General features: G+C 49.8%; 1 protein-coding gene and 7 non-coding genes across 11 annotated transcripts; 3 read left to right on the top strand and 5 right to left on the bottom strand.

The window, feature by feature from the left end:
- On the bottom strand, positions 1-72 carry TRNAG-UCC (transfer RNA glycine (anticodon UCC)). Its single transcript has one exon. It is a non-coding gene; the product is annotated as a tRNA-Gly (tRNA).
- A 2,563-nt stretch (positions 73-2,635) lies between these two features.
- On the bottom strand, positions 2,636-2,707 carry TRNAG-UCC (transfer RNA glycine (anticodon UCC)). The gene has a single exon. It is a non-coding gene; the product is annotated as a tRNA-Gly (tRNA).
- Positions 2,708-4,936: 2,229 nt separating this feature from the next.
- On the top strand, positions 4,937-5,008 carry TRNAG-UCC (transfer RNA glycine (anticodon UCC)). The gene has a single exon. It is a non-coding gene; the product is annotated as a tRNA-Gly (tRNA).
- Positions 5,009-6,118: 1,110 nt separating this feature from the next.
- TRNAG-UCC (transfer RNA glycine (anticodon UCC)) lies at positions 6,119-6,190 on the bottom strand. Its single transcript has one exon. It is a non-coding gene; the product is annotated as a tRNA-Gly (tRNA).
- A 2,325-nt stretch (positions 6,191-8,515) lies between these two features.
- LOC133360813 (tripartite motif-containing protein 14-like) lies at positions 8,516-18,669 on the top strand. Of its 4 annotated transcripts, none has more exons than XM_061579688.1 (9): positions 8,516-8,574; positions 10,782-11,187; positions 12,279-12,383; positions 13,667-13,802; positions 14,489-14,584; positions 15,720-15,965; positions 16,580-16,602; positions 17,170-17,291; positions 17,756-18,669. In XM_061579688.1, the coding sequence occupies exons 2-9, from the start codon at positions 10,817-10,819 to the stop codon at positions 18,667-18,669; spliced, it is 2,013 nt and encodes a 670-aa protein (XP_061435672.1). In that variant the 5' UTR covers positions 8,516-8,574; positions 10,782-10,816. The 4 variants fall into 4 exon arrangements, with proteins under 4 accessions (XP_061435672.1, XP_061435671.1, XP_061435670.1 ...); XM_061579687.1 differs by having other exon boundaries at positions 8,550-8,574; positions 10,709-11,187; XM_061579686.1 differs by having other exon boundaries at positions 8,560-8,574; positions 10,712-11,187.
- Positions 18,670-22,852: 4,183 nt separating this feature from the next.
- TRNAG-UCC (transfer RNA glycine (anticodon UCC)) lies at positions 22,853-22,924 on the bottom strand. Its single transcript has one exon. It is a non-coding gene; the product is annotated as a tRNA-Gly (tRNA).
- A 2,404-nt stretch (positions 22,925-25,328) lies between these two features.
- On the top strand, positions 25,329-25,400 carry TRNAG-UCC (transfer RNA glycine (anticodon UCC)). The gene has a single exon. It is a non-coding gene; the product is annotated as a tRNA-Gly (tRNA).
- Positions 25,401-25,804: 404 nt separating this feature from the next.
- Positions 25,805-25,876, bottom strand: TRNAG-UCC (transfer RNA glycine (anticodon UCC)). Its single transcript has one exon. It is a non-coding gene; the product is annotated as a tRNA-Gly (tRNA).
- Between the last annotated feature and the right edge of the window lie 1,243 nt (positions 25,877-27,119).

The raw sequence follows: 27,119 nt of genomic DNA, 5'->3' as shown, positions 1-27,119 counted from the left end.
TGCGACAGCCGGGAATCGAACCCGGGTCAACTGCTTGGAAGGCAGCTATGCTCACCACTATACCACTGTCGCTGTTGTTGTTGTGTAGCTTGCTGTTGACCCACTCATCATCATCACCATCATTACCACCATTACCACCACCATCATCATCATCACCACCATCATCATCACCATCATCATCATCACCATCATCACCATCACCACCACCATCATCACCACTATCATCACCACCACCATCATCATCACCACCATCATCACCACCATCATCACCATCATCACCATCATCATCATCACCATCATCATCATCACCATCATCACCATCACCACCACCATCATCACCACTATCATCACCACCACCATCATCATCACCACCATCATTACCACCATTACCATCATCATCACCACCACCATCACCACCATCATCACCACCATCATCACCATCATCATCACCACCATCATCATCACCATCACCGCCATCATCATCATCACCACCATCACCACCATCACCACCACCATCATCACCACCATCACCATCACCACCATCATCACCACCATCATCACCATCATCATCATCACCACCATCATCACCATCACCATCATTACCACCATCACCACCATCACCACCATCATCACCACCACCATCATCACCACCATCACCATCACCACCATCATCACCACCATCATCACCACCATCATCATCATCACCACCATCATCACCATCACCATCATTACCACCATCACCACCATCACCACCACCATCATCACCACCATCACCACCACCATCATCATCATCACCACCATCACCACTATCATCATCACCATCACCACCATGATCATCATCACCACCATCATCATCACCACCATCATCACCACCATCACCATCACCACCATCATCACCACCATCACCATCACCACCATCATCACCACCATCATCATCACCACCATCATCACCATCATTACCACCATCATCACCACCACCATTATCATCATCATCCCAGGCTGTACACCATGCAAAAATTATAAAAAATACACTTTTGTATTTTGGGGGGACGTCAACCCGCATTCAGGACTGGCGATAATCGATATCTGGTGAGCGTTTGTGGTATCGATTAAAGAAATCTACAACCTTCGATTCAATTTTTCGATTTAAAGCTTTCGTGACTGCAGGGATTCATCTTCTTGGTTCTTTCGGTAAAGTCACCACGTAGAAGGGAAATAATAAAATAATAAAAATAAAACATAATAAAATAATTCTCACGACGTTTCGGCCACAACGCAAGCAGCCGTCCTCAGGTGAAGATCAGGTCTGTCGGGGAGACAGAGTCTAATAAGCCAATAATGTGTGTGTCCCGCGCGTGACGTCACTGCACATGAGCCCCCCACCCCCCCGCGTGACGTCACTCCACATGAGGCCCACCCCCCCCCGCGTGACGTCACTCCACATGAGGTCCCACCCCCCCGCGTGACGTCACTCCACATGAGTCTCCCCGCGTGACGTCACTCCACATGAGGCCCCACCCCCCCGCGTGACGTCACTCCACATGAGGCCCCCGCGTGACGTCACTCCACATGAGGCCCCACCCCCCCGCATGACGTCACTCCACATAAGGCCCCCGCGTGACGTCACTCCACATGATGCCCACCCCCCCGCGTGACGTCACTCCACATGAGGCTCCCTGCGTGACGTCACTTCACATGAGGCCCCACCCCCCCGCGTGACGTCACTCCACATGATGCCCACCCCCCCAGCGTGACGTCACTCCACATGAAGTCCCACCCCCCCCGCGTGACGTCACTCCACATGAGGCTCCCTGCGTGACGTCACTTCACATGAGGCCCCACCCCCCCGCGTGACGTCACTTCACATGAGGCCCACACCCCCCACGTGACGTCACTCCACATGAGGCCCCCCCGCGTGACGTCACTCCACATGCCACTCCCCTCATTAATAACCATGAGGGGGTGACGTCACTCCACATGCCGCACCCCTCCCCAACAACCATGAGCGGGTGACGTCACTCCACATGCCGCACCCCTCCCCAACAACTATTAGGGGGTGACGTCACTCCACATGGGGCAATCCCCCCCCCCACCCCCTCATTAATAATAATGAGCTGAACAATTTTTCTATTGAATATTTCAGGCTTACTGCAATAGACACCCGTCCCTGGACGGGCAAATAAAGAACGAGTTGTCCATGATAGAGGTTTTAGTTGGGGTTACATCACGCGATCTAACCTCCAAATAAGTTTAACCCGTAAAAACAAAGTTTTTCACTCTAAATCCTTTATATGCGTGGCGGCTAGAGTCCTCTCGTCCTCTGGCTTGAGATGGCTGCCACCTATGGGTCAGATGATTGTCTGCCAGTATTAAACAATTGGTAATTAAATATTGAATTTGTTTTCCCTAAACAGTGTAAAATTTTGGAAAAAAATTTCACGAACATTAATTGTCTCGCACAACGAGTCTGTGTGCAAAATGTCAGCTCGATTGGATCACGGGAAGTGGGTTAAAAAACGACCGAAAGGTTTGCACGGTCGTAAGCAAGCAAGCAAGCGAACTTAATATAAAGGATTTAAAAACCCTCATCAATCAATGGATAATAACACAACGCGTTCAATTAAATTTAAAGAGCTGCGACAGCCGGGAATCGAACCCGGGTCAACTGCTTGGAAGGCAGCTATGCTCACCACTATACCACTGTCGCTGTTGTTGTTGAGCAGCTTGCTGTTGACCCACTCATCATTACCACCATCAACATTGGGTCAAACTTAACATCTCTGAATGTTCGACGGCTTGTGCACCAGATCTTATTTATTCATGATGTACTTGCAAAAAAATCTGCAGATTACCTGCTGGATCTCGTCTCTGTTTCAAAGAACAAATTTGACCTAAGGTCTACACTCATTTACCAGCTTAATATTCCCTATTGCCGTACATATACTGGAGGAAGGGCCTTTGCTATTGATGCCCCCAGGGTCTGGAATGCTGTTGCAAATAAATTGAAACTTGAGTCACTACCTATGAGATCTTCACTCAAAACTGCTTTAGAGGAGTTGTACACCCCTAGCTGCCAGTGCTATTCAGTGACCTAAAATAAAATGTTTCGCTCCGGATGATCGCTACAAAGTATGACCTGTGTTTTGATTTAGTGTGCTGATCTTAAAGGTGCATTGAAAAATTACAATACTCCGATTGATGCTCCTGCTGTTGTGGAGTGACTCATGCAGCCAGCTATGGCTGCAGGGTTTTGGTAGTACATGTTGTTTATGCCATTTATTGTGAAAATTCCGTCAGTTCCTATGATTGCTTTTTCATTGCCTTCATGGCTTTATTTTGGTGATTTCGAAAAGTGTATTGGTTTAGCCATGTTTGTGTTGTTGTAGTACAGAGTTAGACTGATGGCCTTAATCTAAGTTGTCTTGTGGTTGTTGTTGTTGTTTGACTTGCATCCCACTGGGATTTTTGCACACAGCGTTGGTGTACGGTGTTTTTTCTGCAATATTTTTGCTGTCTTTTCTTGGATTTTCTGTTTGCACTTAGTCACATATTCACTTTAAGATGTTTTTTTGTTCATGTTTTTGTTTTTTGTTTGTTGCGGTTGCACCCGATTCAAGAGCTGAATGGCTCACAGGGCTATACCTAATAAATGAACTTGAACTTGAACATCACCACCATCATCATCATCACCACCATCATCATCATCACCACCATCATCATCATCACCACCACCATCATCATCACCACCATCATTACCACCATTACCACCATCACCACCATCATCACCACCACCATCATCATCATCACCACCATCATCATCATCACCACCACCATCATCATCACCACCATCATTACCACCATTACCACCATCACCACCATCATCACCACCACCATCATCACCACCATCATCATCATCACCACCACCATCATCATCACCACCATCATTACCACCATTACCACCACCATCATCATCACCACCACCATCATTACCACCATTACCACCATCACCACCATCACCACCGTCATCATCATCACCACCACCGTCATCATCAACATCATCATCATCTTTCGATTTAAAGCTTTCGTGACTGCAGGGATTCATCTTCTTGGTTCTTTCGGTAAAGTCACGTAGAAGGGAAGTAATAAAATAATAAAAACAAAACGTAATAAAATAATATAATTCTCACGACGTTTCGGCCACAACGCAAGCAAGAACCAAGAAGATCATCATCATCATCACCACCAGCATCATCACCACCACCACCATCGTCATCATCATCACCACCATCATCATCATAAACACCATCATCATGATCATCACCATCATCATGATTATCACCATCATCATGATCATCACCATCACCACCATCATCACCACCACCACCATCGTCATCATCATAACCACCACCGTCATCATCATCACCACCATCATCATCAACATCATCATGATCATCACCATCATCATGATCATCACCATCACGACCATCATCATCATCACCACCATCATCAACACCATCATCATGATCATCACCATCATCATGATCATCACCATCACGACCATCATCACCACCATCACCACCACCATCATCACCACCACCATCAGCTATCATCAGCCAGGGCTCAATCCACTGCTGGATTGAAGGCCTCCTCTTCCCCAAATCCGTTGCCACCACTCAGGGCTGATCTCCTGAATCCATTTCTTCCGTTAAAACTAAATAAATACGAAGACACTTCAGACTTGCAACAGACGGGAATCAAAACCTTGTAATTGCTTGCAAGGCAGCGATGCTCACCACGATACCACTGTCACGGCTGACGCTCACAGCAGTTGAATTAATCCTGGCTGATGATGATGACGATGACGGTGGTGATGTTGATGGTGGTGATGATGATGGTGATGATAAGTGGGTCAACAGCAAGCTGAACAACAGCAACAGCGACAGTGGTATAGTGGTGAGCATAGCTGCCTTCCAAGCAGTTGACCCGGGTTCGATTCCCGGCTGTCGCATGCAACTTCGCATTTTATAAATCTTGTATTTTATTTGCCAAGTGTTGAGATTCGAGCCGAGGTGAATGAATGAACGCGGGGGATGGTGGCGCATTGCACAGAGAATACAGAGAGATGCAGCGTCTCACAGGGGGTGCTTTAACACATTGTCCTGCGGAGGGAGCTGGTAGGAACGTTGGGTTGCTCGGTCAATGGCCTGCAGGGTCAACGGCGGCGTGGTGTATTCCGCAAATATGCCCGACTGTGAGGGCGGGCACAAGCCGGCGTGAGTAGGTTAAACGTTGAGTTTTATAAGGGCACCACGGGGTGACCAGCCCCACCCCACCCAGCCCCTCCCCACCCAGCCCCTCCCCACCCTCCCCACCCAGCCCCACCCTCCCCACCCAGACCCTCCCCACCCTCCCCTCCCTCCCCTCCCCACCCAGCCCCTCCCCACCCTCCCCTCCCTCCCCTCCCCAACCAGCCCCTTCCCACCCTCCCCACCCTCCCCACCCTCCCCTCCCCACCAGCCCCTCCCTCCCCTCCTCACCCAGCCCCTCCCTGCACGAGGGACACACTAATCCCCTGTGGGCTGGTGTAACCAGGAGGTTCCTACCAGTAAAATTGCTGCAGAGTAGCAGCAGCAGCAGCTACCTGCTCAGAAGCGACCGGTCACAAATGAGAGCCGCTCACCGAAGCCGCCTGACCACGTGGACATTGGGAGCAGCAGCAGCCCAAATAGTCTGAACGCGTTGGTTTGTAAAATGAGGCATGGGGGAAAACACGGAGGAAGGAGCGCGGAGGAGGAGGCAGCGGAGGCAGGGCAGAGGAGATGATTTCCTAAATCCATCTCAACTATAAAAATTAAAATAAATATGTAAATACGTACTCTTTGGTTCTTTCGGTAAAGTCACGTATATGAAAAAAAATGAAAATCACAAAATTAAATCACAATGATTTAATTTAGTGATTTTCATTTCTTCTGAAAATCACTCAAATCACGATGATTTAATTTAATTTAGTTATTTTCATTTCATTATTTATATTTTTCACCCACGTGACTTTATCGAAAGAACCAAAGAGTTTGAATCCTTGCAGTCACGAAAACTTCAAATCTAGAATATTAAAACTTGCGACAAGCGGGAATTGAACCCGGGTCAACTGCTTGGAAGGCAGCTATGCTCACCACTATACCATTGTCGCTGTTGCTGTTGAGCAGCTTGCTGTTGACTCACTCATCATCATCAACATCATTACCACCCAGGCTCAATCCAGTGATGATGATGATGATGATGGAGGTGATGATGTAGGTGATCATGGAGGTGGTGGTGGCGATGATGATGGTGATGATAATTATGATGGTGGTGGTGATGATGGTGATGATGATGATGGAGGTGGTGGTGATAATGATGATGATGGTAGGGTGGTGATAATGATGATGGTGATAATGATGATGGTGGTGATGATGATGGTGATGATGATGGTGGTGGTGGTGATAATGATGATGATGGTAGGGTGGTGATAATGATGATGGTGATAATGATGATGGTGGTGATGATGATGGTGATGATGATGATGGAGGTAGTGGTGGCGATGATGATGGTGGTGATAATGATGATGATGGTAGGGTGGTGATAATGATGATGGTGGTGATGATGATGGTGATGATGATGATGGAGGTGGTGGTGGCGATGATGATGGTGGTGGTGGTGGTGATAATGATGATGATGGTGGTAGGGTGGTGATAATGATTATGATGATGGAGGTGGTGGTGGCGATGATGATGGTGGTGATAATGATGATGATGATGGTAGGGTGGTGATAATGATGATGGTGGTGATGATGATGGTGATGATGATGATGGAGGTGGTGGTGGCGATGATGATGGTGGTGGTGGTGGTGATAATGATGATGATGGTGGTAGGGTGGTGATAATGATTATGATGATGGAGGTGGTGGTGGCGATGATGGTGGTGATAATGATTATGATGATGGTAGGGTGGTGATAATGATGATGGTGATGATGATGATGTTGTTGTTTGACTTGCATCCCACTGGGATTTTTGCACACAGCGTTGGTGTACGGTTTTTTTCTGCAATATTTTGCTGTCTTTTCTTAGATTTTCTGTTTGCACTTAGTCACATAGTCACTTTAAGATGTTTTTTGTTCATGTTTTTTTGTTTGTTGCGGTTGCACCCGATTCAAGAGCCGAATGGCTCACAGGGCTATACCTAATACATGAACTTGAACTTGAATTATGGAGGTGCTGCCTATTTAAGGCCACTCCACAGAGACGATCTCCCTCTCTGTACCTGTGTTACTCTCTCTGTCTGTGTATCTTGGTGATATCTGTCTGCTTATATGTCTGTCTGTAGTTTTTTTGGTTAGAATTTTTGTTGCTATTTCATTTATACCTGATGATGATTGCTTGTGTCGCAATCGAAACGTCGTGATTTTTATTTTTTATTTATTTTTTATATTTTTTTTATTTTTTTATTTTTTTATTTTTATTTTATTAATTTTAATTTAACATTTTTTTTACCTTACGTGACTTTACCGAAAAACCTAAGAATATGAATCATTGCAGTCACGAAATCTTCAAATCTAGAATTGGTAATGATGAGTCTATAATAAGTATAACCCGTAAAAACAAAGTTTTTCACTATAAATCCTTTATATGTGTGGCAGCGAACTTAATATAAAGGATTTAAAAATATATTCGCCTGTGGAGGGGTTACGCTCTGGGCTCTTACACTGTGACGTTCAGCCAAAGCCATGAATGCGTTTTATTTGAATATATGTAAAAAATATAAAGGATTTAAAAAATTAACCCGTAAAAACAAAGTTTTTCACTATAAATCCTTTATATGCGTGGCGGCTAGAGTCCTCTCGTCCTCTGGCTTGAGATGGCTGCCACCTATGGGTCAGATGATTGCCTGCCACCATTAAGCAATTGGTAATTAAATATAATTTATTTTCCCTAAACAGTGTAAAATTTTGGAAAAAAATTTCACGAAAATTAATTGTCACGCACAACGAGTCTGTGTGCAAAATGTCAGCTTGATTGGATCACGGGAAGTGGGTTAAAAAACGACCGAAAGATTTGCACGGTCGTAAGCAACCAAGCAAGTGAACTTAATATAAAGGATTTAAAAAGGGGTTGGGTTTATAAAAGGGGCGGAGTCTATGCAAAAGGGGGCGTGTTCTGAGGGAAGGAGCGTGGCCTATAAAAGGGGCGTGGTCTATAAAAGGGGGCGTGGTCTACAAAAAGGGGCGTGGTCTACAAAAGGGGGCGTGGTCTATAAAAAGGAAGCGGAAACTATAAAAGGGGGCGTGGTCTACTAAAGGGGGCGTGGTCTACTAAAAGGGGCGTGGTCTATCAAAAGGGGGCGTGGTCTATGAAAGGGGCGTGGTCTATAAAGGGGGCGTGGTCTAATGACGGGGCGGGGTCTATAAAAGGGGCAGCCCCCATCAGAGGGGTGGAGTCTTCGTAGCCCCTCCCCCCCCTCCCCCGCCGGTGACGTCACCGAGCGCTGCAGGAAGTCGTCTCGCCGTCTCCGCCGCACTGTACCGCACTGTACGCACTGTACGTGGTTTGTCTTATCGAGTTGCGGCGGTAGCGTCGCGGTGGCAGAGAGAGAGAGAGCGTTGTGGTGGTGGTGGTGGTGCGGTAGTGGTGGTGGTGGTGCGGTAGTGGTGGTGGTGGTGGTGCGGTAGTGGTGGTGGTGGTGGTGCGGTAGTGGTGGTGGTGGTGCGGTAGTGGTGGTGGTGGTGGTGCGGTAGTGGTGGTGGTGGTGGTGCGGTAGTGGTGGTGGTGGTGTGGTGGTGGTGGTGGTGCGGTAGTGGTGGTGGTGGTGCGGTAGTGGTGGTGGTGGTGGTGCGGTAGTGGTGGTGGTGGTGCGGTAGTGGTGGTGGTGGTGTAGTGGTGGTGGTGGTGCGGTAGTGGTGGTGGTGGCAATAGTGGTGGTGGTGTAGTGGTGGTGGTGGCAATAGTGGTGGTGGTGGCAATAGTGGTGGTGGTGTAGTGGTGGTGGTGGCAATAGTGGTGGTGGTGGTGCGGTGGTGGTGGTGCGCGTCGTGGTGGCAGAGAGAGAGAGAGCGTTGTGGTGGTGGTGGTGTGGTGGTGGTGGTGGTGGTGGTGCGGTAGTGGTGGTGGTGTAGTGGTGGTGGTGGCAATAGTGGTGGCGTTGTGGTGGTGGTGGTGGTGGTGCGCGTCGTGGTGGCAGAGAGAGAGCGTTGTGGTGGTGGTGGTGGTGTAGTGGTGGTGGTGCGGTAGTGGTGGTGGTGGTGGTGGTGACAATAGTGGTGGTGGTGGTGCGGTGTGGTGGTGGTGGTGGTGACAATAGTGGTGGTGGTGCGGTGGTGGTGGTGTGGTGTGGTGGTGGCAATAGTGGTGGTGATGGTGCGGGGGTGGTGGTGGTGACTAGTAGTGGTGGTGGGGCAGTAGTAGTGGTGGTGGTGGGGAAGTAGTGGTGGTGGCAATAGTGGTGGTGGGGGTGGGGCGGTAGTGGTGGTGGTGGTGGCAATAGTGGTGGTGGTGGTGCGGTGAGGTGGTGGTGGTGACTAGTAGTGGTGGTGGTGTAGGTGGCAGTAGTGGTGGTGGTGCGGTGTGGTGGTGGTGACTAGTAGTGGTGGTGGGGCGGTAGTGGTGGTGGTGGTGTAGGTGGCAGTAGTAGTGGTGGTGGTGGTGTAGGTGGCAGTAGTGGTGGTGGCGGTGGGGCGGTAGTAGTGGTGGTGGTGGTGGCAGTGCGGTAGTGAACACTCAGACACACTCAGACACACTCAGACACACTCAGACACACTCAGACACACTCAGACACACTCAGACACACACAGACACACACAGACACACACAGACACACACAGACACACACAGACACACACTCGCACACATCCACACACCCCATCACCGCCTGAGAGTGAACTGTGGTTCTTAGTGGGTGGTTGGTTGGTGGTGGTGGTTATGAGCGGTGGTGCAGCGGTTAGCGCTACGAACACGGCAGATGCTCACACCAGCGACTGTCATCTAAACCGAGAGTCCCAGGTACTCCCCTAGGTGGACTCGGTGGTAAACCGTCGCCACTAGGGGAGACAAAGGCGGCCCGGATGTACGTGGTTCTGGCCACCAATCCCCCCCCCTTCGTATGTGCCACAGTGCCGGTAGCCTTCATAGCTGCTGCTGCTGCTAATCGCTGCTAACAGCCACTTGCCCCCAGAGCCTGCTGAAGGCTACATACACGGGGATATCTTTGATAAGCGTGTGGTGGTAGTGGTGATTATAAGTGGGTGGTCGTGGTAATTATAAGTGGGGTGGTGGTGGTGGTCAATGCCGGATGAAGCTAGGCGCGGGGCCTGTAGAATGTGTTATAAAAGGGCCCTGATTTTTTTTAAAAACCGCATCAATATTTAAACACATTTTTAACTTGCATAGTAAAGTAACTGTATTTATTAATTTGCTATACAGCCAGATAGTACGACAAATCGCTAACCTTGAACACCCAAGTCGTTCGTGAAAGTTGAAGGCGGTATAGTACTATAGTAACAGAGCAAGTGCAGAATCACTGAACCGAAATTGATAGCTGGAAAGTGCGGTGCCCTGAGCATATGCTACTTTTGCCACGAGGATAATCCGGCACTGGTGGTGGTGATAAGTGGGTAGTGGTGTTGGTGGTGGTGATGAGTGGGTGGTGGTGATAATTGAGTGGTGGTGGTGATTTTAGCAGGGTGGTGATGGTCGTTGGCACAACAACACCACACAACCTTGCCCCACCACCACCACCACCATCACCGCAGACTCCTCCAACGCCGAACGCGACCGAAACAACGCGATGGAGGAAGAGGCGGCGCTTGTCCACTACCGCGACCTCCGCTGCGTCATCTGCCTGGAGCTCTTCGACTGGCCCATCACGCTGCCGTGCGGCCACACATTTTGCCGGACCTGCATCGCCGCATCTTGGGCTGCCCAGCGCCGCGCTCCGGCCCACCCTTGCTGCACGTGCCCCGTGTGCCGCAAGGAGTACCCGCGCAAGCGGCGGCTGGCCAAGACTGTCGTGCTCGCCAACATGGTGGAGGAGGTGAAGAAGAGGCGGCGAAAGGTGGCCCACGGTGAGGACGACGACGACGACGAGGCGGCGGCGGCGGCCGTGTCGTGCAAGAGCTGCCTCGGCGAAGACGTGCTGGCCGTCAAGACGTGCCTCAGGTATCGTGGTTGTGGTGGTGGTTGTGGTGGTGGTAATGGAGCATCTTCGCCGGTTGGAAACATTTAGGCTGGCCTGCCTACGATCCATCCTGGGTTTAACCTGCAGGCTGGATTGTGTGAGGAGCTCACAAATCCTTGAAAGATCTGGGCAAAGTCCCATCGGTGAGCTCCTCCAGCAGGCAAGGCTGCGTTGGCTGGGTCATGTAACCCGCATGCCCAGCCACTGCATGCTGAAAACAGCTTTTGTTCGGCCGAATCGAGGGGGCTAAACGGGCGCGGCACGGACTAGAGAAGAAATGGAGTGATGTGGTACAGGAGGACGTGGAGCTGAGTGGACTTGCCAATGACTGGTACCAGCGGTGTCAGGATCGGCCTCTGTGGAGGAGGCTCATGAAGGACGCTACTGGGCAGTTGGAGGCAGTCGCCCTCCAGCAACAAGCGGAGCGCCGGCTGGCTAAAGCATAGCAAGTTGGCACAGTAGGGGGCACAGGTGGTGCATCAGCCAGTCGACCAGTGGCACCTGGGTCTGCCCCGTGACCTGCCAGCGGGCGTTCGACACTTCACGTGGCCTCAAGGTGCACATGGCCTGGCACAAGCGTCGTCGTGACGTCACCGCCACCTAGTGGCGAATGGCGGTTGTTGTTGTTGGTAATGGGTGGTGGTGGTTGTGGTGGTGGTACCAGGTCATGGTGATGATTATGGTGATGGTTGTGGTACCAAGTCTTGGTGGTGGTGATGGCATTAGTGGGACCAGGTCGTGGTGACGGTGGTAGTACCAGATGATGCTTGTACACTACTCTATACACTACATACTACACTACTATACACTACACCACTATGCTATATTGAAAATTAATTTATTTATAACTGCTTGTTCTTGTGTTTAGTTTGTTGTCCTCTTCCCCCGCCGCACCTCCGTTTTAAAACGTATGGCGCGAAAGAAGTTCACCGGATGTACACTCCACATGCAAGGGGCGGTGGGGGGGGGTGGTGGCGAGGAGATGTTAACTACCTCGCCCGCTATACATGAGGTCGTACGCGGGGTTTCGATGCCGACCCTCATAACGACGCCGCCTGCTTTTGTGCGGCAGGTGCGAGTCGGCTCTCTGCGAGGCCCACGTGAAACTCCACCGGCACGACCCGGCCTTCAGCGGCCATGTGCTGGCTCCGCTCGGCATCAACGTGGCCGCTCGCCGGTAAACCACCGCTTGGCTCGGCCATCGGACAACAACGGCCACCGCATCGCGCGCCGCTCTCAGATGCTATTTACACTACGCTATACACTACGCTATACACTATGCTATACACTATGCTATACACTACGCTATACACTACGCTATACACTACGCTACACACTACGCTACACACTACGCTACACACTATGCTATACACTATGCTATACACTATGCTATACACTATGCTATACACTACGCTATACACTACACTATACACTATGCTATACACTATACACTGCACTGCTATACACTATACACTGCACTGCTATACACTATACACTGCACTGCTATACACTATACGCTACCCACTACGCTATACACTATACGCTACCCACTACGCTATACACTACACTGCACTGCTATACACTATACACTACCCACTACACTATACACTATACGCTACCCACTACGCTATACACTATACACTGCACTGCTATACACTGCACTGCTATACACTATACACTGCACTGCTATACACTATACACTGCACTGCTATACACTATACGCTACCCACTACGCTATACACTATACGCTACCCACTACGCTATACACTATACGCTATCCACTACGCTATACACTACACTGCTATCCACTACGCTATACACTACTGTACCCTTCACGATACACGACACTATACAACTCTTTGGTCCTTTCGGTAAAGTCGCGTAGAAAGAATAATAAATGAAATAATAGCATACGACGTTTCGATTGCAACACAAGCAATCATCATCGGGTACGAATGAATGAGAAAACAAAACCTGGTAAACTTAGAAATATAATGTAATGCAACACAGAGAGTTGGCTAACATAAACAGGTCCCTGCGGGGTGGGCTGGTAGGAACGAACAAATGAATGGCTATAATAAAATGAAATGGCGGGGGTACGATACGAAGGGAGAGTTTGAGGCCTAGTTCTAGGCTTTAGGCCTAGCTGTAGGCTTTAGGCCGCTGTGAGTTAATTTTTAACTTAAATGTTTTAATTAAAAACTATCTCAGGGAATTATAAGGGAATGTTACACTTGTTTAGCCAGGAAAGCCTCACAGGTTTTTGTAGGGTCCTGCCAAGTGTTTGCAGTAGGGGGCGATGTTGCTACACCTAATCGGACATCGAACGGACGGACGGACGATATAATCTATTGTAGGCTGGTTCACTTCGTTCCTACCAGTACAATCAACACCCTACCTGGAGGTGGTGCCGTTTCCTTTCAAATTGTGACCCCGCCCCTCCCTCCCCCCCCCCCCCAGGTGCACAGAGCATGGCGCGACGCTCCGCTACTACTGCACCCGGGAGGGGCTGCTGGTGTGCTCCGACTGCTCGCTGTTCGGCACTCACAAGAACCACCAGCTGGTGGCGGCCAAGGACGAGTATGAGGAGAGGAAGGTGGGTCTCTGTGTGTGTCTCTGTGTGGGTCTCTCTGTGGGTCTCTCTGTGTGTGTCTGTGTGTCTCTGTGTGGGTCTCTCTGTGTGGGTCTCTCTGTGTGGGTCTCTCTGTGTGGGTCTCTCTGTGTGGGTCTCTCTGTGTGTGTCTCTGTGTGTGTGTCTCTGTGTGTGTGTCTCTGTGTGTGTGTCTCTGTGTGTGTGTCTCTGTGTGTGTGTCTCTGTGTGTGGGCCTCTGTGTGTGGGCCTCTGTGTGTGGGCCTCTGTGTGTGGGCCTCTGTGTGTGGGCCTCTGTGTGTGGGCCTCTGTGTGTGGGCCTCTGTGTGTGGGCCTCTGTGTGTGGGCCTCTGTGGGCCTCTGTATTTCCGTGGGTCTCTGTGTGCCTCTCTGGGTCTTTGTAAGTCTCTGTGTATTGTCCGTGGGTCTCTGTGCATATCCGTGGGTCTCTGTGTTTCCGTGGGTCTCTGTGTGCCTCTGTGTGCCTCTGCGTGCCTCTGCGTGCCTCTGTGTGCCTCCGTGTGCCTCCGTGTGCCTCCGTGTGCCTCCGTGGGTCTCCGTGGGTCTCCGTGGGTCTCTCTGGGTCTCTGTGGGTCTCTGTGTGCCTCTGTGGGTCTCTATGGGTTTGCAACCGCTTACCAGTCGATTCCCCGACGTCTTTCCGACGTTGCTTCCCCCAACCTCTTTGGCAGCTGCTGGTGACCATGGAGAGGGAGGGGAGGATCGACCGCAAGAAGAACTCAGAGTCCAAAGTGCACGAGCTGACGGCATTCCACGACCGAGTGGAGGTGACCGATACCCCCACTGATGCCCCCGCCATTGCCCCCACTGATACCGGTGGTGGTAAACGGGGTTGGGGTAATGGTAGTGATAGTGGTTAGGGTAGTGATAGGGGTAGTGATAAGTGTATTGTAATTGGATAGGGGTAGTGATAGTGGTTAGGGTAGTGATAGGGGTAGTGATAAGTTTATTGTAATTGGATAGGGGTAGTGATAGTGGTTAGGGTAGTGATAGGGGTAGTGATAAGTTTATTGTAATTGGATAGGGGTAGTGATAGGGGTAGTGATAGTGGATAGGGTAGTAATAGGGGTTGGGGTAGTGATCGCGGTTAGGGGTAGTGATAGTGGATAGTGTAGTAATAGGAGTAGTAATAGGGGTTGGAACACACGAGTTGAGATAATCAAGAACAGGTGCCCCTTAAGGTACTGTATAGATAATTCATTAATTAATTTGCACACTGCGTGTTGAGATGATCGGCTGACGGGCACCAGAAAGTTGTTGGGGGGGGGGGGGGTGGAGACAGCTCAATGTCGACGTTGAGATAATTGAAAGCACGTGCCAGAGTGGGGGGGGGGTGGGCACTTTCTGATAGGGGCGAGGCCTGCGGGGTATACAAGGGGGGAGCGATTGCAGCAGGGACGGCTAGCAACGGTGGGCGACATCGGTGCGTTCACGACTGCCCCACAAGTTGTAAAAATAAAAAAAAATTAACCCGTAAAAACAAAGTTTTTCACTATAAATCCTTTATATGCGTGGCGGCTAGAGTCCTCTCGTCCTCTGGCTTGAGATGGCTGCCACCTATGGGTCAGATGATTGCCTGGCAGCATTAAGCAATTGGTAATTAAATATAAAAAAAAGTGTAAAATTTTGCAACATTTTTTTCGCGAAAATTAATTGTCACGCACAACGAGTCTGTGTGGAAAATGTCAGCTTGATTGGCTCACGGGAAGTGGGTTAAAAAACGACCGAAAGATTTGCACGGTCGTAAGCGCGCAAGCAATCAAGCGAGCGAGCGAACTTAATATAAAGGATTTAAAAACGCACGCGCATCTTTCTTTAAGAAACCAAATTGACGTCTGCCCAGGGGGGTAGGAGGGAGCTCCTTCACATCGCTGTCTTTTGTTCGAAACTCCGCGAGGGCAGAGATACACGGACGCGATCAAGACGCGGGTGAGCGCCTTCTACGCCGTCAGCAAGCCGGCGGCGGACGACGACGACGAAGAGGAGGAGGACGAGGTAGTCCGCGGTCTGGACGCGCAGTGCGGCCCCGTGCTCTACTCCACGCAGCTCGCGATCGAGCGCCACCGCAAGGAGATCGAAGCCCTCGGCTGCATCATCTCGCGCCTGGAGGCGCTGCTCGAGACGCATGACCCCATCGCCTTTCTGCAGGTGCATGTTAACTAACACGATGCACGACTAGACACACGGGGGCTGAACGATTTGGGGGAAATGTCTACTTGCGATTTTTCTGACGGATGCGATTTGATTTTTTGAAGTCAAGCTTCAGTTCAATGTTCACTGTAGATGTGACGCTTTCGTGACCCGCAGGAATCGATACTCTTTGGTTCTTGAGGACGACCGGCTTGTGTGGCGATCGAAACGTCGTGATCTGTTATTATTTTACTACGTGACTTTACCGAAAGAATCAAAGAGTATTCACGAACAGATTTAAAATATGATAATTGGTTTTTTACCCTTTTATCTGGCAACAAAACCGACACCTTTTTTAACAAGGAGTCAAGTTTGCCCTAACCACAATACCTGCGGTCAGAATGCAAAAAAAAACTAGCATTCTGGACAAGATCATCTCTCTATGCACTATCCTTGAAATTGATTGATCCACACCCGAGACAGCTTTTCTTAGAGCCCAGTCTCACATGGTGTTGGTTGAACCAGATGACGCCAAAAGGCGCACGTGCGTCATCGTTGTTCAGTTTTTGTTGAGTTTCTCTCCAGAGCTGAGGTGAGAGTAAAACTCACCTCTCACTTGTTCTCTTTTGCAGGATCCGGTTCTCAACGAGCTTACGTGAGTCTCGTTAACACCGTGTCCCTCCGCTCCCCCCGCCCTCTGAAAACTCGCCTATTTTCTATACATTTATTTTTGAAGGTGACAGACGCACACGCACGCGCACCCGCGTGTGGCGTTCGCTGTTATTTACCCGGTCCGTGTTGGAGTTGTCGTCGTCTCTTGCCTGTCGCACCGCCGCCAATGCAGTAGCGGCGGTGGCGGCATAATCGCCGCCACCGGATAATTTGTTCGAATTGAATCGTGGTGACACGTATAATAGCCGGAGCGCCGATGCCAATGGAGGCACTGCTGCTGTGCTTCTCAGACGCAGCCTTGAGTGGTCTACAGTCGGTGCCCGCTTGGCTCGCCCACCGGCGCACGTCCAGGCTGGCACGCTGTCGCTGGGGCGATGCCGGTCCTGGGCGGGGGGGGGGGGGGGGGGGCGCTTTACGCACGGAGCGCGCGCCATTAGAGCGCAGAGCTCGTGACGTCCCTAACGCAGAATGCGCGCGCGCCGTTTGTCTTCTATTGGACGGCCGTTGGGAGTTAAGCTGTACCTGCGCGCTCTCTCTCTCTGTCTTGCAGTAGCGTGCCCGCCAAGGTGCACACCAAGGGCCTGCTGCTGTCCACCACAACGGACCTGGACAAGATCATCTCTCTGCAGAAGATCATGGGCACGCGCCCGCTGCCACTCATCGCCGAGAGATGTGAGCACACCGGTGTAGCAGCGCCAAGCCCGGGGTTGGGAAGAACCCAACCAGCTACCCATCCATATAACCACCCAGCCACCCACACAACTATCCAGCCACCCACATAACCACCCAGCCACCCACACAACTACCCAGCCAGCCACCCACATAACCACCCAGCCAGCCACCCACATAACCACCCAGCCAGCCACCCACATCCAGCCACCCAGCCACCCACACAACTATCCAGTCACCCACATATCCACCCAGCCACCCACCCACCCACATATCCACCCAGCCACCCACCCACTCGGCCTCCCACACGACCACCACCCACTCGGCCACCCGCCCACACGGCCACTCTGCCGCCCACCCACTCGGCCTACGGCAGAGTGTGTAAGTGTATAGCACGTACATTGAACCTCTTTCACACCGTACGCAGCCAACCGTGCTAACCGGAGGTTGCACCCCCCCCCACCCAGATGGCTGCTCCCCGACGCTGAACCCGACCACCGCGTCGCCGTGGCTGCGCGTCTCCCGCGACCTCAAGACCGTCATGGGCTCCCCGCCGCGCCAGCCGCCGCCCGACCACCCCGAGCGTTTCGACTGCTGGCACCCGCAGGTGCTGGGCGCCCGGCCGCTGGCGTCTGGCCGCCACTACTGGGAGGTGGACGTGGGCGGCGCGGGCTCGTGGCGCGTCGGCGTCGCGTACGGCTCCGTCCCGCGCAAGGGCCAGGGCGGCGTCTGCAAGCTGGGCGAGAACGGCGAGTCGTGGTGCCTCTTCATGGACAACAGCGAGCTGACTGCTCGCCACGGCGGCGTGGGCACGCTGCTGCTGCGCCCGAACCCGCTGCAGCTGCAGCAGCTGCAGCAGCAGCAGGGCGACGCCAGTGAAATGCCGGCGGCACCGGCGTTGGCACCGGCATTGGCACCGTCGTTGGCACTGGCACCATCGTTGGCACTAGCACCGGCCGTGGCACCAGCCATGGCTCCAGCCTTGGCTCCAGCCTTGGCACCAGCCTTGGCACCAGCCTTGGCACCAGCCTTGGCACCAGCCTTTGCACCAGCCTTTGCACCAGCCATGGCACCAGCCTTTGCACCACCCTTGGCACCACCCTTGGCACCGGCCTTGGCACCGGCCTTGGCACCGGCCTTGGCACCGGCCTTGGCACCGGCCTTGGCACCAGCACTGGCACCAGCACCGGCGGTGGCGGCCGTGGCACCGGTTCGCAAGGTGGGCGTCTTCCTGGACTGCGACGCGGGGCTGCTGTCCTTCTACCTAGCGGACGACATGACGCTGCTGCACACGTTCCACGCCAAGTTCACGCAGCCGCTGTTCCCCGCCCTCGCCGTGCTCGTGTGGGACGGCTCCCTCACCATGGTGGAGCTCGAGTAGATTGGTGGGGGGAGGGGGGGGATAGGGGGGTGGATAAGGAGGGGGATGGGTAAGGTGGGGGGGTGATGGGGAAGGTGGGGATGGGTAAGGTGAGGGCAGATGGGTAATGTAGGGGGGGGGGATGGGTAATGTAGGGGGGGGGATGGGTAAGGTGGGGGGGGATGGGTAAGGTGGGGGGGGGGGGGGATGGGTAAGGTGGGGGGGGATGGGTAAGGTGGGGGGGATGGGTAAGGTGGGGGGGATGGCTAAGGTGGGGGGGATGGCTAAGGTGGGGGGGATGGCTAAGGTGGGGGGGCGATGGGTAAGGTGGGGGGGAGGATGGGTAAGGTGGGGGACGGATAAGGTAAGGTGGGGGGAGGATGGGTAAGGTGGGGGGCGGAAAAGGTAAGGTGGGGGGAGGATGGGTAAGGTGGGGGGCGGATAAGGTATGGTGGGGGGAGGATGGGTAAGGTGGGGGGGGGGATAGGGTAAGGTGGAGGCAGATGGGTAATGTAGGGGGGGGGGAAGGATGGGTAAGGTGGGGGAGGAGCGATTAGGGGGTGGGTGTGAAGGTGTCGTAGTCCGTGAGCCAAGGGGGGCGTTTAAGCGCGTTCCCTGCGTTTGCCGTCGCGCAACGGAAATCCGTCAACCCCCCCCACCAACTCGCAGCTGGGCGGCACGCAGCCCCAGCAGTCCACGTGCCCCTCGCAGCAGCAGCACTGCCTGCCGTGGGTTGATGAACAGCTGTTCGGGGGGGGGGGAGGGGATGGTAGAAGGTCGGGGGGGGGGGGATGCGAGTTTTCATCCGTGATCACCGAGGTCACGATGATGAGTTTACAGGAGTATAAAGATGTAAAAATAAATGTGTACGACAAATGTTACTCCCCCGTTGACTTGCAATGGGGAGGGTGAGACTAACTAATGTATTGCTTTTAAGATACGGTTTGTGGATGGCCCACGAGCTATTGGCGAACGTGGTTGAATTTTATATTTTAGTGTTTGCTGTTATTTGCACGTTGCTGTAACGGATGTACCCAGCGTCGTCCAGAACGACATTTGGCGTAAGGGAGGTCGCGGTGTATCGCAGGAAGCAACTATTCGCGGGTGAATGCGTGTTTAGTTTTTTTACTGACCTGTTGTTTTGTTGTTACTCGTTTAACTCTGCGGCCACCAGAGACCACACTGGACATCTGCGAGGGGGAAAGAAATCACTCTGCAGCTCATCGGATTTCCCACCGGTACAAATAAACATTCTGATCTTGAACAATCGCAACGGTGGGGGGGGGGGGGGAGATGATGATGTTGGTTTATTCTTCGCGCCAGGTGTGTTCCTGCAGTCTTGTTGGTATTAAATTCTCGTTTTAAACAAATCTCTCCACGTGGTGTGAATTCTTCTGCTATCCCCAACATCCTGCCACTGCCACCCACTCTGCTGTAGCCTGGTACTCGAGATGTAGCCTGGAATAAAGCAAAAACATTAAATAACCTCCGATTGGATTAACTATAGCACACTCAGAAATAGATAGACATGCCAAATAAGAAACACTACATTTTAGAGGGCCATCGCACTATGCTAAATGCACAACAACAACAACAACAAAAGCCCCAGGACTTTGTTGTCAAACGTTCAGCTCGGTTGCAAAGAAAAAAATGCTAAATACGCTTAAAAAAAAACTATTGGATGGCAAAGAAGTGTTCACAAGACCGCGGCAATGGATTTAATTCTCATTTAGGATCAGCAGGGATGCATCTTTGACAAAACTCACCAGAGTAAAATTTCTCCGAATTGCACCAGACGCCGTTCACATCACCCCCCTTGATTTGAAGCTTTCGTGACTGCAGCAATCCATGCTCTTTGGTTATTTCGGTAAAGTCACGGAGGTAGAAAAATAAAATAAAACGAATCGCGACGTTTTTTGCTGCGGTTGTGCCACCTGATGCTTGTGTTGCGATCGAAACGTCGGGATTTGTTTTATTTTATTTCTCCCTACGTGACTTTACCGAAAGAACCAAAAAGTTTCGATTTAAAGCTTTCGTGACTGCAGGGATTCATCTTCTTGGTTCTTTTGGTAAAGTCACGTAGAAGGGAAATAATTAAATAAAAATTAAATTATAAGTCACGTACAAGGGAAATAATATAATAAACATATTTATCACGTAGAAGGGAAATCAAAATAAAAAAGAAGAAAATAATAAATTGTGTTTTATTATTTTATTACTTCCCTTCTACGTGACTTTACCGAAAGAACCAAGAAGAACCAAAGAGTTATCGCCCCTCTTCTACCTCTTCACACCAAGACTGAAAATGTTTGCGAAAGGCATCGTCCCTACTTCTCGTTTAGTCCCATAGCTGAACTGGATGCAGTGGGTAAACTCGCGTCGGGCAAGACATTGTCGTGCACGCGAGAAGACTGCTCGCATTTTTGCACTCGTGGCTGTAGCGGAGCTCATTTGTAAACCTCGCGATACATTTTCTCAACCTCCCCACTTATCGAAGGTACATTTCCGCTGGAGTCCAGCGTGTAATAAGTATAACCCGTAAAAACAAAGTTTTTCACTCTAAATCCTTTATGCGTGGCGGCTAGAGTCCTCTCGTCCTCTGGCTTGAGATGGCTGCCACCTATGGGTCAGATGATTGTCTGCCAGTATTAAGCAATTGGTAATTAAATGTTTAATTTGTTTTCCCTAAACAGTGTAAAATTTAGGAAAAAAATTTTCACGAACATTAATTGTCTCGCACAACGAGTATGTGTGCAAAATGTCAGCTCGATTGGATCATGGGAAGTGGGGTAAAAAACGACCGAAAGATTTGCACGGTCGTAAGCAAGCACGCAAGCAAGCAAGCGAACTTAATATAAAGGATTTAAAAATGGTTCCAAGGAAGGCCCTAATGATTATAAACCAATCTATATTCTTTCACCAGTTAGCAATTTTTGTTTTAATACTTAAAAGTACAAATAAACTTCTCCCTAAAGAAACTCAATCTCCATCCTAAGCAGATTTTTTTGCTAGGAGATCACTTTATTATTACAGCCATGGTGGACGCATCTTCTTGGTTCTTTCGGTAAAGTCACGTAGAAGGGAAATAATAAAATAAAAAAATAAAACAAAATATCATTCTCACGACGTTTCGGCCACAACGCAAGCAGCCGTCCTCAGGTGAAGAACAGGTCTGTCGGAAAGACAGCGTCCGAATTAACACCACCAGGCTTGGTAGCGTATATTTAAGCTGGGTTAGAGGAGAAGAGCGCCTTGACAAATGAATTTACATATCAACAGAGGAATTTAGCATATTTATGGCAAATGCAGATATGGGATTAGTCACTACTTGTGGAATGTGTAGGTGGTGGGGGGGGGGGTCTCAAAGTCATATTATGCTCGTGTATTATGTAGGATTAGCAGTCATAAAGGGAGGAAGTAGGATTAGCAGTAATAAAGGGAGGAAATTTTTAATAGTAAGGAGCTGCAGCAGCCAAACCACCACGTAAAAAACTAAAATATAAACTACATCAATATCATCAATATACTCTCCAATAAGCTGAGCTACTAACAGTGGGTCATACATTACACTTCTATGTCGCAAAAAATATAATATATAATATGCCTCCAGCTAAACTTTTTTCTTACATCACACGGATATACCCCGTACTATATACTGCCATAGACAAACCCAACATTAAATTATACACTGCGTTACTATACATTGTAATATTACACTTTGTATTTACATTTCCTCTTCAGTAATCTGGATGAAGCCCGCCACAGCTGTGCACTATTCCGCGACTTGTCAAAAGCCTTTGGACACACTTGACCACGATATTCTACTCGCAAGACTTGGTCAACGAACATTTGCGGACGGTACAACGAAATGGTTTAAGAGCTACACCTGTCAGACCGTTCTCAACAGGAGCTAACATCGTGATAACATCTCGGCCACAAACATTAAAAAAAGATAACTAAAGGGGTTTCCGCATGATGGGCCGCTTTTTGTTGGCCTATCATTTGTGATGTACGGGTCGTTTCTGAAACATAAGTTAACATCTTGGTGGGCTTTGCCTGGTAGAACGGAGATGGTTCAGTTTTAGATTTGAAGCTTTCGTAACTGCAAGGAATCGTCGCTTTGTGTTGCACGCGGTCGGTGTTTGTTCACTCGTTATGGATGAGGCGCCTCTATTTAAATACAAAAATATATATAAGTTTAGCTTGCGACAGCCGGGAATCGAACCCGGGTCAACTGCTTGGAAGGCAGCTATGCTCACCACTATACCACTGTCGCTGTTGCTGTTGAGCAGCTTGCTGTTGACCCACTCATTATCATCACCTTCAACATCATCATCAACATCATCACCACCATTACCAGCCAGGCTCAATCCACTGCTGGATTGAAGGGCTCCTCTTTCCCAAACCCGTTTCCCCCCTCTCGATCCTGCGATGAATAAAAACTAAATGACCACTCGGAGATGACGTCCTGAATCCATCTCAGCTGGAAAATAAATGAATCAATCAATAATAAAGTGTGTACCCTGTATCTGGTTATGGTGGTGGTGATAATGGTGGTGATGATATTAAGGATGGTGGTGGGGTGGTTGTGGTGATGATGGTTGTGGTGATGATGATGGTGGTGGTGATGATGGTGGTGATGATATTAATGGTGGTGGTTATGATGGTGGTGGTGGTGGTGGTGATGGTTGTGGTGATGATGATTATGATGGTGGTGATGATGATGATGGTGGTGGTGGTGATGATGGTGGTGGTGGTGGTGATGATGATGATGGTGGTGGTGATGATGATAATGATGATGGTGATGACGGTGGTGGTGGTGATGATCGTGATGATGATCGTGATGGTGGTGATGATGGTGGTTTGGGTGACGGTGGTGATGATCGTGATGGTGATGATGATGGTGATGATCGAGATGGTGATCGTGATGGTGATAATGGTGGTGATGATCGAGATGGTGATGATGATGTTGATGATGATGAACTGGTCAACAGCAACAGCGGTATAGTGGAGAACATAGCTGCCTTCCAAGCAGTTGACCCGGGTTCGATTCCCGGCTGTCGCAGGCTGAAGTTTTATATATTTTTGTATTTAAATAGAGGCGCCTCATCCATAACGAGTGAACAAACACCGACCGCGTGCAACACAAAGCGACAATTTTACAGGTAGGAACAACAGGTTCCACACTGCCCACCAGGGATTATTTGTCTCTCTGTCGTGCACGAATGCGCTGTCCAACCAAGTTCCTACCTGCCCACTCCGAAGGAACGTGTTTATTGATTTATTTTTTTTTCTTCTTGGTTCTTTCGGTAAAGTCACGTAAAAGGGAAGTAATAAAATAATAAAAATAAAACATATTTTATTATGTTTTATTTATTATGTTTTATTTTTATTATTTTATTACTTCCCTTCTACGTGACTTTACCGAAAGAACCAAGAAGATGAATCCCTGCAGTCACGAAAGCTTTAAATCGAAATATTGATTTATTGTTTTATTTTACAGCTGAGATGGATTTAGGAGGTCATCTCCGAGTGGTCATTTGTTTTTATTCATCGCAGGAACGAGAGGGAGGCAATGGGTTTGGAAAAGAGGAGGCCTTCAATCCAGTAGTGGATTGTGTCAGGAGTGCGAGGGGTGCAGTGCCGGATGAAGCTAAGTGCGGGGCCTGTAGCAAATGTTGTTTTAAAGGGGCCCTAAATAAAATAAAAACTTAAATATTAAACACAAATTTTTTTACTTGCACAGTAAAGTAATTGTATTTTTTAAATTTACTATACAGCCAGATAATACGACAAATCGCTAACCTAAAACACACAGTCGTTCATAAAAGTTGAAGGCGGTATAGTACTATAGTAATAGAGCAAGTGCAGAATAGCCGTACCGGAATTGAAAGCTCGAAAGCGTTTAGCGCTGGGCCCTTGAAAGTGCGTTGGCCCCGCTGCGTTCACAGCAACTTTTGCCGTCAAGGACAATCCGGCACGAGAGGTGGGAAGTCTGTGGCACGGCGGTTTAGCGCGCTGTGGTTATCCCGTGCGGCCGAGTGTGGCTTGTGCGGTTGTGGGCGTGGCCAGGAGGCGGCTTAGCGCGTCACAACACCCGCGTCACGCGCGTGGGTCTCGCGCGCGCCCCCGTGTGGCTGAGTGGTGACTGCGGCTGTTGGGGGTGGGGGGGTGACGGCGGTCTGCTGCCAATCTTCCTCTGCCGGGGGTCCGATGCGATGTGGGATTTAAGAGGTCATCAAAGAGTGGTGAATTTTTGTTCCATCGCAGGAGCGAGATGGTGGCAACGGATTTTGGGAAGAGGAGGCCTTCATCCAGCAGTGGATTGGGCCTGGCTGATGATTGTGATGATGGTGGTGATGGTGGTGATGGTGGTGATGGTGGTGGTGATGGTGGTGGTGATGGTGGTGATGATGATGATGATAATGATGGTGATAATGATGGTGCTGATGGTGGTGATGATGGTGATGGTGGTGATGGTGGTGGTGATGGTGGTGGTGGTGATGATGATGATAATGATGGTGATAATGATGGTGATGATGGTGGTGATGATGGTGGTGGTGATGGTGGTGGTGGTGATGATGGTGATGATAATGATGGTGATGATGGTGGTGATGATAATGGTGGTGATGATGTCGAAGGTGATGATGAGCTGCTCAACAGCAAGCTGCTCAACAACAGCGACAGTGGTATAGTGGTGAGCATAGCTGCCTTCCAAGCAGTTGACCCGGGTTCGATTCCCGGCTGTCGCAGTGGTCATTGATTATTTTGATTTGTCCGAGTTGAACTGAGAGGGAGAGGTCACAGTGGGAGTCACAAGAGCTGCTGTTGCAAGCTAAAGTTTAATATATTTTTGTATTTAAATAGAGGCGCCTCATCCACAACGAGTGAACAAACACCGACCGCGTGCAACACAAAGCGATGATTCATTAAAATTAGACAAATTATTGTGGTGATGCTACTGCTCCATTGATCCACGAGCTCAATCGACAAAAACTCGTGAAGTGACCTCACCAGGCCTTCATCCAGCAGTGGATTGATGACGATGCAGGATGGGGAGTCCTACTTGCTGTGCCGCCTTGCACGAGGCACTCCCACTGTGACCTCTCTCCTCCTCCGAGTTCAACTCGGACAAATCAAAATAATAAATGACCACTGCGACAGCCGGGAATCGAACCCGGGTCAACTGCTTGGAAGGCAGCTATGCTCACCACTATACCACTGTCGCTGTTGCTGTTGATCGGCTTCGCTGTTGACCCACTCATCATCATCACCATCATTACCACCATTACCACCACCATCATCATCATCACCACCATCACCACCATCATCATCACCATCATCATCATCACCATCATCACCACCATCGTCATCACCACCACCATCATCATCGTTATCACCACCACTATCATCATCAGCCACATCATCATCAACCATGCTCAATCCACATCTGAACTCAGGCCTCTGTCACATCCATAATCGGGCTTTTTTGGGGTTAGATCACAACTAAAACCTCTGCTATGGCTAACATTGATCGCGACAGCCGGCTCCTGCGTGTTCGACCCTGACTTTATTGTAGACGAAGTGTCGAGACAAGAATTTGGTGAAACTGGTGGCTCACTCTTCGCGCAGGCAAACGGAGAGACGCAGCCTGAGGAACGTCTCACCTGCTGCAATATGAATATGCAGGGTGTTTAAAAGAAATGAACACAATTTCAAAGCGGTATATTTCACAATGGCAACATGTTACAGTTACGTGTGTGTGCGTAAAGCATTTTTTAATTTTGTGTCCAAATGTAGTGACTGTTCTTTATTAACTGTACTGCAAGTGCAAGTCGTCCTACACAAAAACCCTCCTCCTCCTCTCCTCTGTAATGAATACATTTGATTACTTGATATTAAATTTAAATAATAACAAGTATAACCCGTAGAAACAAAGTTTTTCACTCTAAATCCTTTATATGCGTGGTGGCTAGAGTCCTCTCGTCCTCTGGCTTGAGATGGCTGCCACCTATGGGTCAGATGATTGTCTGCCAGTATTAAGCAATTGGTAATTAAATATTTAATTTGTTTTCCCTAAACAGTGTAACATTTTGGAAAAAAAAATTCACGAACATTAATTGTCTCGCACAACGAGTCTGTGTGGAAAATGTCAGCTCGATTGGATCACGGGAAGTGGGTTAAAAAACGACCGAAAGATTTGCACGGTCGTAAGCAAGCACGCGAACTGAATATAAAGGATTTAAAAATATATTCGCCTGTGGAGGACGCGGGGATCGATCCCGCGACCTTTGGCATGGGAAGCGAGGGCGCTACCAACTGCGCTACTCCACCACGGCCTGTGGAGGGGTTACGCTCTGGGCTCTTGCACTGTGATGTTCAGCCAAAGCCATGAATGCATTCTATTTGAATATATGTAAAATACAAAAAATTTGCCTAAAAAGTGTAAAATTTTGAGAATTTTTTTTCAC

This window comes from Lethenteron reissneri, chromosome 69 (genome assembly GCF_015708825.2).
Source record: "Lethenteron reissneri isolate LAM-NWPU_2019-01 chromosome 69, ASM1570882v1, whole genome shotgun sequence".
NCBI classification, from domain to species: domain Eukaryota; kingdom Metazoa; phylum Chordata; class Hyperoartia; order Petromyzontiformes; family Petromyzontidae; genus Lethenteron; species Lethenteron reissneri.
Note: the sequence above shows the minus strand (reverse complement) of the source record. Positions and strands in the feature narration are given on the sequence as shown.

What these genes read in the sequence shown, in the direction of transcription:
- LOC133360813 (XM_061579688.1), top strand. Translation starts at nt 10,817, where the DNA reads ATGGAGGAAGAGGCGGCGCTTGTCCACTACCGCGACCTCCGCTGCGTC. An exon ending in ATCAACGTGGCCGCTCGCCG is followed by an intron (nt 12,384 to 13,666) that starts GTAAACCACCGC and finishes CCCCCCCCCCAG; the next exon opens with GTGCACAGAGCATGGCGCGA. An exon ending in ACGAGTATGAGGAGAGGAAG is followed by an intron (nt 13,803 to 14,488) that starts GTGGGTCTCTGT and finishes CCTCTTTGGCAG; the next exon opens with CTGCTGGTGACCATGGAGAG.